This window comes from Canis lupus, chromosome 21 (assembly GCF_048164855.1).
Source record: "Canis lupus baileyi chromosome 21, mCanLup2.hap1, whole genome shotgun sequence".
Lineage (NCBI taxonomy): Eukaryota > Metazoa > Chordata > Mammalia > Carnivora > Canidae > Canis > Canis lupus.
In genome coordinates, this window is record NC_132858.1 from 8,219,111 (window position 1) to 8,234,189 (window position 15,079).

General features: G+C 46.4%; 1 protein-coding gene across 17 annotated transcripts in view; it reads left to right on the forward strand.

Annotated features, from left to right (window-relative positions):
- The window catches only part of PPFIA1 (PTPRF interacting protein alpha 1), an 85,544-nt gene that overhangs the window by 29,374 nt on the left and 41,091 nt on the right, over window positions 1–15,079 (forward strand). For 11 of the 17 annotated variants that reach the window (XR_012013748.1, XM_072790302.1, XM_072790310.1 and 8 more), the window contains exons 3-10: window positions 7,556–7,657; window positions 7,986–8,150; window positions 8,751–8,825; window positions 9,192–9,293; window positions 9,525–9,746; window positions 11,365–11,511; window positions 13,288–13,422; window positions 14,856–14,930. Coding sequence is in view for 16 of the 17 variants with exons in the window: in XM_072790302.1 (XP_072646403.1) it covers window positions 7,556–7,657; window positions 7,986–8,150; window positions 8,751–8,825; window positions 9,192–9,293; window positions 9,525–9,746; window positions 11,365–11,511; window positions 13,288–13,422; window positions 14,856–14,930 (1,023 nt within the window). In the remaining variant the exon portion in view is untranslated. The remainder of the gene's footprint in view (window positions 1–7,555; window positions 7,658–7,985; window positions 8,151–8,750; window positions 8,826–9,191; window positions 9,294–9,524; window positions 9,747–11,364; window positions 11,512–13,287; window positions 13,423–14,855; window positions 14,931–15,079) is intronic. The other 6 variants (XM_072790305.1, XM_072790312.1, XM_072790318.1 and 3 more) reach the window with 1 other exon arrangement.

Here is a 15,079-nt window from a genome sequence, read left to right on the forward strand (position 1 = left end):
CCTTGCTCTCTCAGATCTGTTAAATGGCGCTAAGTAAAACCTGTCGGGAACCTGCCCACCTCCTACGGCCCAGCCTGCCTGCATCATGGCAGCTCCTGACTGGTCTCCTGACTCCTGCCCCCCTCTCCCATACAGGGGATCCTTTAAAAGTGATGAAGGGCACAGCAAGTGGTATGTTGGTTACATGTGTTCCATTCTGAGCATTCTCTCTTGGTCTCAGGCTAACACGGATCTTGATTCAGACCCTCGTGTCTCCTGGGTCATGACAGTTCTCCAGCTGTGGGTTCTGAGCTGGCCTCTCACCTGTTCCTCCGGCTCCGCTGTAAGCACTGCTCCCAGGGGCTTCTGTTGACTCAGCAAACCCTTCTGAGCATGCCCTTTGTGTCAGGCACCTCCAAGTCCATAGATGGATGACTCCTTGAGCCTTGGGGATAAAATCCAGACTTCTCACTGTAATGTGCCGGGGCCTTCAGTCCAGCCTCTGGCCACGCCCAGCTACCCTCACCCCTTCCTGCACACTGCCCAGGCCACAGCCCACCAATGCCCTTCTCCTCTACCAGGTGCCTTCATGCTTTTGTGCACCTACCAGATCACTGTTTCCTCTTCTGAATTCAGCTGCAGCACCTCTCCTTCCTCAGACCTTAGGAGCAGCATGTCTGGCCTCCCATTATAGATGATCTCCGCCCTGGCCCCATGGTAGCCTGAGTCTTTCTCCCTTGGAGCACTGACCACACTGGGGTTTCTGCTAGCTGATTTGTGTGTCCTGCGGCAGCTCCCTGATCTGAGGAGGGGCCAGGCTCGCCTGTCTGGTGTTCAGCTGGAGTGGGTGTGCAGTTGTCTCTGGAGTGAACTGAAACTTCCAGTCAGGATGGCAGCATAAACTCACGCTTTGACATAGCTCGTCTCCAAACAGCAGTCCAGAGGTAAAATTTAAGTAGAGAAACAAATAAACCAAAATAGCCAGGCCCCCACAAGAGAAAAATACCCTTCAGTATAGAAACAGAATAGAAACCCAGTGTGGTAAGTGTGAGTTGGCTAGGTTCCCTGGCCTGCCATGCTCCAAGCGCCAAGCCTGCTGCAGCAGTAGGAAACTTGGCTCCTGCAAGGTGGGGTAACAGGGACTAACGTGTCCAGAGGAATTAGAACTAAAATCAGACTCACTGTTTGGAGCTGGATTTAGATGAAGCTTCCCTACATAAGGTCACTGTCCCTGGCACACTGGGGCTTTATAGGAAGTTGTGGGCCTCAGGAGGATGGGGAGCCATGCCTGGGCTGGGCTATACTGTCCCCCGGTGACTCACCCTGGATCCGCACCATCCGTAAAGAAGAGGCAGCAGGAACCCTCAGTCACCATGTAAAAACCTAGTTCTGGCCTGAGACCCTGAGAGGCTTGGAGGGGCAGTTGTTGGACACTAGGCAGGGAGGGAAGTGCCAGCAAGAGATCCTCCCCAGACTGAGCTGGAACCCAGGTTCTACAGCTCCCAGGGTCAGCACCTTCCCCAAGTATGCATTTAGTCCGTCTGCAGTGTGGCAAAACTGTCAAAGCAAGTCTGTTTAAATGCTTAAAAAGAGAAATTAGCATCCCTGAAGAGAAACAAGAAATTATAAAACAGAAGTGAAACAAGGGAAGGAGGGCACAACAGAAAATGATTTAGAATCTAGTAATTGAGGAAGGTATCAGCTAGCATGATAAAATTCAGAGACCGAACTAGGAAATTGACCCAGATTGCTGCACCGGGGGTGAAGTGATCAAATAAAAATCTGTGGCTCTGGACCAGCAAGCCGGCAGCCAGCCCCCTGGGATTTGCCCGCCATATGAGTGTTTGTGGATCTCACCTTGGCTAGTTTGGGTCAGGTTCTCTTTCACCTGCATCACAAACAGTATTTTCTGATAGAAGATCTCGATGATTAGATGCAAATCTCTCAATGTTAGGCATTGAATGACCTGATGGTCAGCTTGCTAGTTATTTACCAGAGGAGATGAAAACCAGAGTATTTGGTCCCATTACTTAGGCACATAGAAAAGGGGTCTCTGCAGTTCAAGAAAGAGCAGGACCCTGCTGGGAGAATGGGGCTCCCTGCCCCACGGCTTCCCTGCCACAAGCCCTCTTCCCAGTGTTTCCTGCTGGGTTTCTGAGATGTCCCAGCACCAGACAGGACCTTTGTCAGGTTTGAGGACACATTTGGATTATTCTTATTTTGTTTTCCTATACTTTCTTTGTGTTTGCAGCTCTGCCTTGGCAATACACCGGAGTTGTCTGTGTTCTGTAGCAGGAGCAGCCTTGTCTGCAGAGAGCTGTGTGTGTGTGTGTGTGTGTGTGTGTGTGTGTGTGTGTGTGTGTGTGGACTTGGGGGCCGGAAGACATGGGAGTGTCAGGGAATCGTGAAATATATCTAAAATAAATTTCACATTGTAACCAGTTAATTGAATAGTTGGATGATTTCAGTGAAGGCCCCCTTGCTCCCTCACTTGGTCTCCCTCAGTGACAGTGGCCCAATAGGGCTGTCCTGCTCATTCCCAGACTACACTCAGCTATGAGATGCTCCCTCGTTGCCAGCCAATTGCTTCGTTGTTCTCAACAACGATCTGGGGTATAAATGTCTCTACAAACTAAACCAGTCAAATTCTGGCTCCTTCCTAGGAATTGTACCTGAAGTTAGTGTTTGGTGTGTGTCCTGATCCTGAGAGGGCTTCTCCTGCAGCCTTCACCTTCTCTTCTTTCCTACACATGTGCCAGCCTGCCCTCTAGGCTGGCTCTCTGCCCACTTGCCTTACAGGAGTACCTCTGCTCTCCAGAGCACCTGCGTTTAAGCTTGGCCTGTGAAGTCCGTTTCCTTTGGGAAGAGATTAGGAGCCATCTCTTTTGCTTCCTCCCTCCCCCAAATCTCTAAACCAGGCCTAGGGACAGCTGCAGGCTTGTCTGAGTGACACCCCTGCTCCAGAAGGTGAGCACTTGATGAAGGGTGGGCAGTAGCCCAGGGTCCTTTCCAGCCTTGAAACCACCATCTCTGAGACCAGGGGCAAAAATGAACAGGACCCAGGCTTCTCAGGCTGCCCCTTCCAGCCAGGGTTCCAACCTCTATTTCCTGAGTGGGGCTGAGCAGAACCAGGGAGCCCAGCATGTGGCCTTTGTACCAGACAGGCAGCTAGGGCACAATGAGAAATGCTGAGGTCCCCTGAAAGCCCTTGAACTTGGGGGCTGGATGACATGGGAGCCCTGTGATCTTGTTCCTGGGTGTGTGTGTGTGTGTGTGAGTCCCATGCTCTTCTTCCTGTGGTGGTATGTGTGTGTGAGGGAGCCTCATGTTCTTGTTCCTGGAGGGCAGGTGAGGGGATATCATTCTTTTGTTCATGGGGCATGTGAGGGAGCCTCATGCTCTTGGCTACAGCCTCTGGAGGGGAATCAACACCTTCCTGAGCTGGGAGGAAGTTGTTGGGAGCTCAATTTGGGTTTACATATTGCAGACTCGTCTTTCTTACTAAATCTTTGTAGATTTTTTTGGGAATAGATGTTTCTTCATTTGTTTTGTGCCATTGAATGGTTTTGGAGACTTTGAATAGTTGTTTTTATGTATAATTCTTCCCAGGTTTCCTGGGGAGTAGGTATGTAAGGTTTCTCATGCTGTGAGGCTGGAAGCTGATCACCCACAGATGTGGGTTCTTGAAGAAGAAACAAGTTTAGAAGGGAAATTAGATAAAATGGCCATTAGCTTATGATACCCATGAAAACGCCCACAGTCTCTCTAAATTACCCACCTCCCCACCGCCTTCCATTTGTCGCCCTAAAATAACCGCATCCAAGAGAAAATATTTCAGTTTTACTCATCTGTTTTGATTATAACAGTACTGCTTGGTTCTTTTCATTTGCTGTGGATGAGTACAGGTGACCCTTGAACAGCTTAGGTGAGGGATGCCCACCTGCCCACGATCGAAAATCTGAGTAACTTCTTGGTAACATGAACAGTCATTTAACACTTACATTCTATGTCATATGTATTGTGTACTGTATTCTAAGAGTGAAGTACGTTAGAGGAAAATCTGAAGAAGACTGTAAGGAAAATAAATTGATAGCACTGAGCTGCATTGACACCAAAGTGTGTTGTCCGTTTACAAGATGACTTGTCAGTGCCTGCATCAGCAATATCTTTTGTGACATGAAGCACTGCAGATGTTATAGTATTACTAACACCAAACCCCAGAAATGAGAAGGTGGTATGAAAGGTTCATATTTACTTACAGGTGTAATGATCATACGTTCACACTGAGGAGGCCCCAGTGCAGTTGCTTTAGGGTGGCCTAGTGTCTTCAGTACAGTTGCTTCATCATAGCCTAGCCTATACACTGACAAATTCTTTTTGTTGTTGTTGTTAAAGATTTTATTTAGGGCAGCCCAGGTGGCTCAGTGGTTTAGCACCGCCTTCAGCCCAGGGCCTGATCCTGGAGACCCGAGATCAAGTCCCACATCAGGCTCCCTGCATGGAGCCTGCTTCTCCCTCTGCCTGTGTCTCTGTCTCTCTCTCTCTCTCTCTCTGTGTGTGTGTGTGTGTGTGTGTGTGTGTCTCCGTCACATCTTCCTCTGCTAACTCTTCTGGGGTGTCTGTGAGCCCTTGAATTTTTCCAAGATACACCTATCAAAACCCTTCATTCCCAGGGGTTTTTTTTTGCCATATCCACCATCTCTTTCATGATTTCCCTCATTGGCTGTGTTGTAAGTCCCGTGAGATCATGCGCAACATTTGGACAATTTTCTCCAGGAATTTATTGTTCTGGGTGTGATGGCTTTCACAGCATTTTCTATCACATCAGCGGCATCTTCAGTGATGTGACCCTTCCAGATTTCCCAGGTGTTCTCTCTGTTGTGGTTTGCTTTCATAGCACTGACCATCCTTTTTCATGAAGTATCGTGTGTCATGAGCCTTGCAGGTCCTCATGTCCCCTGATCCACAGCCTGCATTAGAGACATTGTGCTCCAGGGCACATGGACCACTTTGACACGTTCAGTATCGAGCTCACGGGGTTCTGGGTGGCCAGGATATCATCCAATATCAGAAGAACATTAAAAGGCAGTCCTTTATTGTCAGGGTACTTCCTGAATTGAGGGATAAAGTGTCAATGGAACTAATCCAGAAAAAAGGTTCTACTCATTCAGGCCTTCTTGTTATACATCCAAAGGACAGACTGCTGGTGCTTGTCTCTTCCCATCAAGCCCTGGGGCTTAGCTCCATAGATACGGCTGGCCTGATCATAAACCCAACTGCCCCACACAACTACTAGCTAGTTTACCCCTTCCTGCCTTAGGTCTTGGCACTCACTTTTCTTCCTCACGAATAAATGTCCTTTGTGGCATTTCCCCCAAAAAAATCTGCTTGAAAAACCTGTGCAGGCAGATGTCCTGTCCTCAATGATACTCTTTTCTCTTCTCGGTTGAAGTATATTTGGTGCAGTGTTATGTTGGTTCCAGCATCCCGGTGATTCTCTCAGTGGTGTCTAGGGGATCGTCTGCTTCCTCTTGGTGACAGAAGCTGCTTCTCCTGTTACCTCAACATGTTTTAAAGCCAAACTTCTTTCTAAAATTACCAAACCATCTTTCGCTGGCATTGAAATTCTCCAGCTTTAGATCTGTCACTCTCCTTTGGCTTTAAGATGTCATGTAATGACTTCCCCTTTTTTTAATATTCATACTGGAGTCAGTAGGTATACCTTTCTATAGCCATCCTGCATCCACATAAAGGCTGCATCTTCAACACGAGACGAAAGGTAACTCACAAGAAGTGCAAGGTTTTTGTGTCTGCCAGTATAGCTGCAATGACAACTTCATGAATTTCCTTTCTTTTTGTATCATGGTCCTCACCTGGATTCATTTGTCTTGAGATCGTGGGCAGGTGCAGCTGCAGACCTCACTCTACGGTCCATGACAAACAGTTCACCTTGTTCTTGGAATGCCTTGACTTTTTTCTGCTTCTTGGGAATGCTCCCAGCAGCCTAGTGAGTGGCACTTCATAAGGGTCCCAAGGTGTTATTCAGGGTTTACAGTGTTGCAGTAAACACAACAGAAAATATGTAAGAACTGCAAGAAATCACTTTTTACTGTAGATACATGGTTTACTGGAGATAGGAACTGCTTACGGGAAATGATTAGCACCACAGTGTTTTTAGTGGATTCTTGCCACATTTGAGTACACCGCAATAGCAAAAGGAGGTGGCACAAAATTGTCACAGTAGTACAGCATGTACCACAGGTAATTTTGTGCAGTATAATTTAATACTGCATCTTCACATTTGTTTACGTTTCTATTGGCTGCAAATGGCACCATGTATGGGTCTGTGTTTGCATGTATATATTTTGATAAATTTTAACTTTTTATATTAGATTTGTATGTTTTATGGCAGCAAATGATAAAATAGGCTAGTACCTATATATATTTTGTGCATTCATGACATGCCTTTTTTCTTACTTTTTTTGACATTCCTAGACTACTCCATTCATCTGCCAGTTTTTTCAAAATGTTGCAAATCTCCAGGAAATTTTCCAGCGTATTTATTGAAAAAATCCAGATAGAACTGGACCTGCACAATTCAAGCCTGTATTGTTCATGGGTCAGCTCTGTTTCAGCTCTGTGTCATGGCTCAGTAGGCTTCTGTGGGCCAGCCTGTGAAGTCCAGTTGCAGGAATGCTGTACATTCTGTGGTCAAGTTCCTTTTGAGTTGCATAGGGTTAATTTATGAGTGAACTTTAAGTAGCCACTTGTTTGTAAATTGATTTTTAGAATTGCTTAAGTCAACCACTTTCTGTATTTTGAATTTCAGATTAAGTGAATCTTTATCTCCTTCTTTGTCCTTTAAGGAGAAAACTCTTAAAATACTGAGATTCATTGGCAGAAGATGTTACTTATTTCAGAGGAGTTTTGCTTGTTGAAAAACTGACCAGAATGTGTGTCCACTTCTTCGGACCCTGCCCATGTGTCATGTCCCAGCGCAGTGTCCAGTATTGCGGGGAGAGCGACCACACAGCAGGGTGGGGGGGCCCTGGCGTCACAGTGTCACTTCCTCTGGAATGTTCTTTGACTACAGAAAGAAATCTTCAGCTGTCCCTTTCCTCAAGAGGCCTACCAACATTTGTGAAAAGTCCATTTTATATGGTTGATGTTGGGCAAGTTATTTGGGCTAACAGACCAGCTTTTGGGTGCTATCAGCCTCTTGCCAGGGCTGCTCTAAGCCCTGTGGTCCTCACAGGCAGGAGCTGGCTTAGGCAGGAGGCTGGGGGTGGGCGGGGACCTTCTTGATCTGGTGTTCCCTGCTCAGCAGAGATTCTGAGTTGCATATTTGCAAGGCCCCTGAAAATGTGTCCCCTTGGATGTCAGGCCCCTTGCTTAGAAAAACACCTGGGGCTCAGGTGGGTCGTGAGGAGGGGGTCTGTGTGTGAGGGGCTCTGGAGCGGTGGTTGAATGTGGTGGCAGGGCCGTCTGTGTGGTCTGGGGAGGACCATGGAGGCTAAAGACCCCCCCTGTCTCCCTCTGTTTATATTGTACTCCCTCCTCCCCCCCCCGCCCCCAGGAGTTTGCAGCACTGACTAAGGAGCTGAACGTCTGCAGGGAGCAGCTCCTGGAGAGAGAGGAAGAGATCGCAGAACTGAAGGCAGAAAGAAACAACACCAGGGTGAGTGAGTAGGTGCCTCCTCATGCTGGAACACTGGGGGTCGTCCAAGGAGCAGGGTGCCATCCGCTCCATCTGCTTTTAGACACCTTGTTGACATTTCCCGTGGAGTCAACCCTGACTAAGGAGCTCAGCGTTCTCACACCTTGTCTGATTCCTGCCAGGAATTAATGCTATTTTAACTCATTCAAGGAGGGTGGCTCTCTAATGTTACACTGAATTGAAGAGATTCAAACCTGGTCTACCATGCGATTAAAACGTTTTGCCCCAAATTGAGGTATGAAATTTAAACGCTCTTTGAACATGGTTTTGCCTTGGCCTGTCTCGCCAGCTGCTGCTTGAGCATTTGGAGTGCCTAGTGTCCAGGCACGAGAGGTCTCTGCGGATGACAGTGGTGAAGCGACAGGCGCAATCCCCAGCGGGTGTGTCCAGCGAAGTGGAGGTGCTCAAAGCTCTGAAGTCCTTGTTTGAGCACCACAAAGCCCTGGATGAAAAGGTGCCTTCAGCCACAGCAGTTCTGGGTGTGCACATGTGATGTGTTAGCAGGCATGCACCATGTGTTTATGTGACTGTGGTTCACTTTTAGCTTCTCGAGTTCCTGTAAACATTTTTTCTGCAAGAAGACACACTTCTGTATGGTTAAAAAGGAGCAGTTGGTGTAAATGTCTTAAGCTTTATTGTATTATGTATATTGATTTGCCTTAAGGATTGGGTAATGTAACTTACTTAGGGGAAGACTCTTCTGAATTAAAATTTAAAGCTGTTAAGTTTTTTAAAAAATTGTTTATTTATTTGAGAGAGTGAGCGAGCAAGTATGTGGGGAGGGAGAGCAGAGGGAGAGGGAGAAACAGACTGCGCACTGAACAGGGAGCCCAGAGCAGGGCTCAATCCCAGGACTCTGAGATCATGACCTGAGCCAAAGACAGATGCTTCACCGACTGAGCCACCCAGGTGCCCCAACAAGCCAGTTTTCTTGACATTAACATCAGTGAGAGACGTTGAAGCCATTCTGTCATGTTACCTTACACTAATGGGACCCGAGGGTGACTGTACATTAAGAAGCAACTAAACAAACACTCAACCCCTGTGTCTCCAGGTGAGGGAGCGGCTCCGAGTTGCACTGGAAAGGTGTAGTTTATTAGAAGAAGAACTGGGAGCCACTCACAAAGAGGTAAGCTCTGTAAATCACCAGAGGATTTCATTTGAGGGGTTCTGATTTTTATCCCTTGTTTTTGTAAAGAGTATGAAGCCTACAGTGCCAGCCATCAGGCATCACTGGTCTTTCTGACCAGTGAGCCACCCTCCAGGTCACTCCAGTGACCAACGCACTGGGGTCTTACTGCCAGGTCGCACAGTCCTTTATGTTCCCATCATCCAGTTGATAGCACTGATCTAGCTGTTGTGACCTAGTTGTATTCAGGCTGGACGGCATCGACGTGTATACTTCCCTGTCTTGTGTTTACAGTTTATAGTTGCGTCTTTCTGAGAGACATTTCTCTTTATCTCCTCACCCTCATATTCCATTCTTTGGTTTTAGCTAATGATTCTCAAAGAACAAAATAATCAGAAAAAAACACTAACAGATGGAGTGCTTGACGTAAACCACGAGCAAGAAAATACACCGAGCACGAATGGAAAGGCAAGTCCTTAGGCTTTCCCTCTGCCCTTTCCTGATGTCTCCCACCCATGGATGTGGGGGCACTCACAGAAACATTGGCAGAGCTGTGGGGAAGGTGCTGTGGTGGCTGCACACTCCTGAAAGTGGTGGGAGCCGACAGCCGGCATAGATCATGGGACTTGACTCCTTCCCGGAAGTGCTCTGTTCCCTAGCTCACCAAACAAGGCTATTTAAGGATTTTTCCCCCACCAGAGATCTTCTGATGGTTCTCTAAGCCATGAGGAAGACCTTGCCAAAGTCATCGAGCTCCAGGAAATCATTGATAAGCAATCAAAGGAGCAGAGCCAGATGAAGGAGCGCCTGGTCGCCCTCTCCAGTCATGTGGCAGAGCTGGAGGAGGACCTGGACACTGCCAGGAAGGACCTCATCAAGTCTGAGGAAGTGAACACAAAACTGCAGCGGGATGTTCGTGAAGTGAGTGACAGTAGATGTCATCGCGCTGTCACCAAGCTGAGTGTGGCATATTTGGCATCACCATTGCCCATTGTGTCCTTTCTCTCCCACATAGTTTGAACCTTTGGATTTTTATATAAGTAGTGACGAGACAGAACCATGCTCCAAGCCTGTGATGGGCTGCCTCCCTGATGGGTGGTAGGATCCCCTCTCCCCGGGGGTGCCCTGCGCAGCCCCATCACAGGCGCTGGTGTGTGCACGCCCCCCTCTGCAGGGTATATTCTTCGTCACGCTCATGTTTCGTTCTGGTGCACACGTAAGCAGGTAAATGTCGCTGTCTTTTGTGCTGCTCATTCACGTACAGTGATGTGGGCCTCTCCTGTCGGCTCCACTAAGGGAGCATCTTCTAGTTTTCTGACCTCCTGCTTCCAGGAGGGTTATGTGCTGTTAAACACCAGTGGTCAGGCACATACATAGTGAGAGTGGAACTTGTTCACACTTGGCTCATCAGGGTCATGCTGTAAAAACATGTAGACGTATACTCATTTCTGACAAATGTTTCTGCATGTGCAGTGATTTATGAGAATCTAATCATGTTTACAAACACAAGGGCAGGATACTTTGTCTGGCGGCCCTCCTGTCACTCACTGTACACTGTCCTTTGTAGACAGTCTCCCGTCTCCCGCCCGCCTGCCACCACCCCCCCCCCCCCCACCGCCCCAGGAAGAGACTCTTTCTATGAGTGTAGATGTATAGGTTTACTTTCTGTGGAGTAGCATAGTGTGGCTAATTTCATCTAAGAGTTTAAAATAAAAAATTTGCAGGAATTAATCTATTTAGTTATATCCTTTTTTGGCAAGGGTCGGAGATTCTGTAGCAGAGTTTAATATGCAGAGAATTTTGAAATTCTTTTTTAAAAAACTCATCATTTTTAATATTAAGACTTTGCTGACATAAGTTCCTTAGTAAACAGGGAGGAATGTAAGATGAATCTTTAGGGCAGGGGACAGGCAGGACAGAGCAGAGTTCTGGGCCCACTTTAGCGTTAGATACCATGTAATATAATTTTGCTACAGAATTAGGCTTCAGAAGGTTCCAATTATATGAAACTTTGGGTTTTGTTTCCATTTGTTAATAGTATTGCTTTAATTTTGTGGTGATTGGATGAGATTCCATCCAGCTTTTTCCCAGGGAGATAAGAGTTGTGTCTCACTGTTAGGTCTATTGAGAGGTGACCCCCTGCTCTATAGAAAGCCTGCTCTCGTATTAGGGGCCAACGGAGGTTATGCCTTCATTGCCCACACCTTTAATTCCAAACATTCTTGCAGTGTTGGGATGTTTTATTCCTTGTTTCTTTGTAACATCTTGTAGGAAAGAGTAAGCTTGCTAAACTGAGTGGCCAGTCATAGTATTAAGACAGGTGAGTCTTTGTTGGTCACGTAGGGGAATACTTAGGATATTTGAGGTAAGTATATTTTCATTCATATTGGAGACAGTTGGCATCTCTCTCAATTTTGAGGACACTAATTTTATATTTGATGTGAAAATTAGGATTTAGTCCAATTTTTGTGTCTGGAGTATATTAATGTGTCATACGTTAATAATTTGCCTTTCTTCCCTCTGCAATCACCTGATGTAGGCCATGGCCCAGAAGGAAGATATGGAAGAGAGAATCACTACTCTTGAGAAACGCTACCTCGCGGCACAGCGCGAAGCCACCTCTGTGCATGACCTTAACGATAAACTTGAAAATGAGATTGCAAATAAAGACTCTATGCATCGACAGGTAGTAGCTTTAGTTGAACTTCATTTGGCTTTTTTTTTTTTTTTTTTTTTTAAGATTTATTTATTTATGATAGAGAGAGAGGCAGAGGCACAGGAGGAGGTAGAAGCAGGCTCCATGCCGGGAGCCCAACGTGGGACTCGATCCCAGGACTCCAGGTTCGCGCCGTGGGCCAAAGGCAGGCGCTAAACCACTGAGCCACCCAGGGATCCCTTCCTTTGGCTTTTATTAGCTACTAATGAAATTTAAAGGCCTTTTCCCTGAGACTTTCATGTTAGAAATCAAGTCTCAAAAGTAAAGTTTTTATGGTCTTAGAAAATGATGTTCAGGAATGTGAGTTACTTCAACTTACAAGTTTTAATTATTTGAGGTTTTATGTAACCACTTGATTCTTTCTTCTGTTTTGTTTTCATTGTACACTAATCTGTTGCCTGTTGAGATTTTTAACAAAGGAGGAGGGAGTGGCCAGGAATGTGAAGGCGGTTGGCTACTTTGTTGGTACCTGAGATGAGGGTGAATGGCAGGTGCAGAACCACAGTCTGTCCTGTGGATGGGAGTCTCCTGTGGTCTGGGAAGCCACGTTGGCTTCTCTGCCTAGGTAGTCTCAGGTCATCCAGAGTTAAATAGGAAAACCAAATCCAGCCTCTTGGAAACAAAGCAAGTTTGGTATGTTATAAAGTGTATTAGGCCCAAGATAATAATAAAAAGTAAAAATCTAGGAAAATTAATAATTACGTTGTGGAATGCTATTTAAGAGCATGAAGAAGAAGAAGAAGAAGAAGAAGAGAAAAAAAAGAGCATTAAGATGTTCCAAATAATGACCGTAAAAGGCAGATCACAAAATACCATGTATAGGGTGATGTATTTTCTGAGGGTTTTAAGGTGTAACATGTGGTGTGTGCACATGGAGGTAGGTGCACACAGAAGAACATGCGGATGTTCTTCTGTGTGCACCGCATTCTTAACATCTGTTAACCTCTTGAAAACTTCAACTGATACACGACTTTAGAATTTCTTTTAAAAAAATCAGTCTTGGGCAGCCCCCGTGGCGCAGCGGTTTAGCGCCGCCTGCAGCCTGGGATGTGATCCTGGAGACCAGGGATCGAGTCCCACGTCAGCCTTCCTGCATGGAGCCTGCTTCTCCCTCTGCCTGTGTCTCTGCCTCTCTCTCTCTGTGTCTCCATGAATAAATAAATAAAATCTTTAAAAAAACTCTCTTAATTTTCTTCATTCAAAAAAATTTTTTATAGAGAAGTTGTTTTTAAAGAATAATTACACATTTACAGAAATAAGTTGACTAGCATTTCATTAAGTGTACTCTCAGAAGGTCTGTATTTCAGAGGAAGTGTGAGCTCTATTGTGACACCAATGCCCATGGACTATGAGGGTAGTTCCCTCACTCAAACAAGGAGTCTGATTGTTTTTCAGGCATTAGGACTGAACCCTTCTTTCCTTAACTTGTCAAGAAGAATGAGTGAGCTTCTACAGACTATGGTTTTCTTTAATGCATAGGAACTTTTTTCTTTCTAAAGACTTCTTAGAAGATATTTAAGAAGAGCAGTACTTTGGCAAGAGGTGTTTGGTACGTTGAAATCAAGCCCAAGAAAGTGGGTGTATATTCCTTACAGAAAGAAAAATTTTACTCTCAAGCAGCTACCAAAACAGTTGGCTTCTATCAGAACTAATTTAGTAGATCTCTGCATTTAGATTTTGTTTCATTTTATTAAAAATAGAAACAGAAGATTTGCTACATTTTGATGCTATGCCTTCTTTTCCTAGACTGAGGATAAAAATCGCCAGTTACAGGAACGCCTGGAGTTGGCAGAGCAAAAGCTGCAGCAGACTTTGAGGAAGGCAGAGACACTCCCCGAGGTGGAAGCAGAGCTGGCCCAGAGAGTGGCGGCACTCTCCAAGGTGGTGCCTGGGTTTCATTCTGGGTTGGGTGGCAGGACCTTGTGGTGGTGGTGGTGGTGGTTGGTTCATGCGCCTTATTTATCATGGTTCTTAGTGTCAATGTGTCTAAATCTGTGATAGAGGTCAGATCTGGTTTTAGTGCTGTTTTGTCTGAGATTGGAATGCTTTTTAAGTGTCAGGAATCATCCTCTTTTTTGTTATCCCTGAATTAATTCCCTTCCAGTTTTGTCAGATGTGTACTGTCTGTTTCCATTGTGCTTGATCTCAGATTCACTACTTCAAAGAGTTATTTTTCTTTTTAAGATTTTATTTACTTATTCATGAGAGACAGAGAGAGAAAGAGGCAGAGACACAGGCAGAGGGAGTAGCAGGCTCCATGCAGGGAGCCCGATGTGGGACTTCATCCCAGGTCTCCAGGTTCAGGCCCTGGGCTGAAGGCAGGCATTAAACCGCTGAGCCACCCAGGCTGCCCTCAAAGAGTTATTTAAGTCAACAACTCAAAGCTCAAGACAGAAGCTTTGGATGAAATAAGGTTAAGGGCGTCTGGCTGACTCAGCCCATGGAGTTTATGACCCTTGATCTCACTGCTGCGAGGTGAAGACCCATGTTGGGCGTGAGGATTACTTTAAAAAAAAAAAGAGAGAGAAAGGATAGAATTTTCCCAGAAATAGGAAAATCCTATTCTCTTTTAAAGATAATCAAATTTTATTTATTTATTTTTAAAGATTTTATTTATTTATTCATGAGAGACAGAGAAAGAGAGATAGAGATACAGGCAGACGGAGAAGGGGGCTGTGGGACTGGATCCCTGGACTCAGGATCAGGCCCTGAGCCGAAGGCAGACATTCAACTACTGAGCCACCCAGGTGTCCGTCCCCAAAATAAATTTGTAATACACAAATTTTTAAGTAATTCATTCATTGATTCAACAAATACGGGCTAAGCATGTGGACTACACAGCCCCTGCCTTCATAGTCCTCACATCCAATGTGGAGGGTGGGGGGTGAGAGCCAGCAGGTGAAGAGGCAGTTTCAAGATGTGACGTGGTAGGTGCTGGGTCCACATGGGGGGAGGAAACACACAACCCAGCCAACAGGCCAGCCTTCCGGGTCCAGGCACCCAGCAGGCTGGGAGAGGTGGCGTATGTCCCACTGAGGGAGCCTGTAGGGGAGCACCCCCGTCAGTACTTCCACCTCACTTGGCTCTAGTGTAGTGAGGGCGCCAGTGGGGGGAGGGGGGGACAGGCATGGGTGCTGTTCTTGAAGGCTGCTGGGGCGTTGGTCAGATGGTTATTGGGTACTCACAGACCATTCGTAAAGCGAGTCCTTTGCTAACATTTGTAACAGAGCCTCTCCTCTCCTTTGTGATCTGCGTGTAAAGTCTCCATTTCTTTTCTCCCCTGTCATCTCTCCTGTCCCTGGTCGGCCTTGTAGTCTGACCTTTTGTCTTCTGGAAACTCTGCAGCTAAGGAAGCTAAACTGTTCGAACTCACTTCCCAGCTTAGGAAGGTAGCATGTGTGCATTGCTCTGTTGTGCTTGCTGCTTCCCGCTGTCTCTGCCGACTGAGTGCTGGCTGCCTGAGGGTAGGGACAGAGCCCCACCCCCAGAGCAGGGCTCGGGCCGGGGAGAAGCACATCTTCTCTGTCAGCATCTGGCA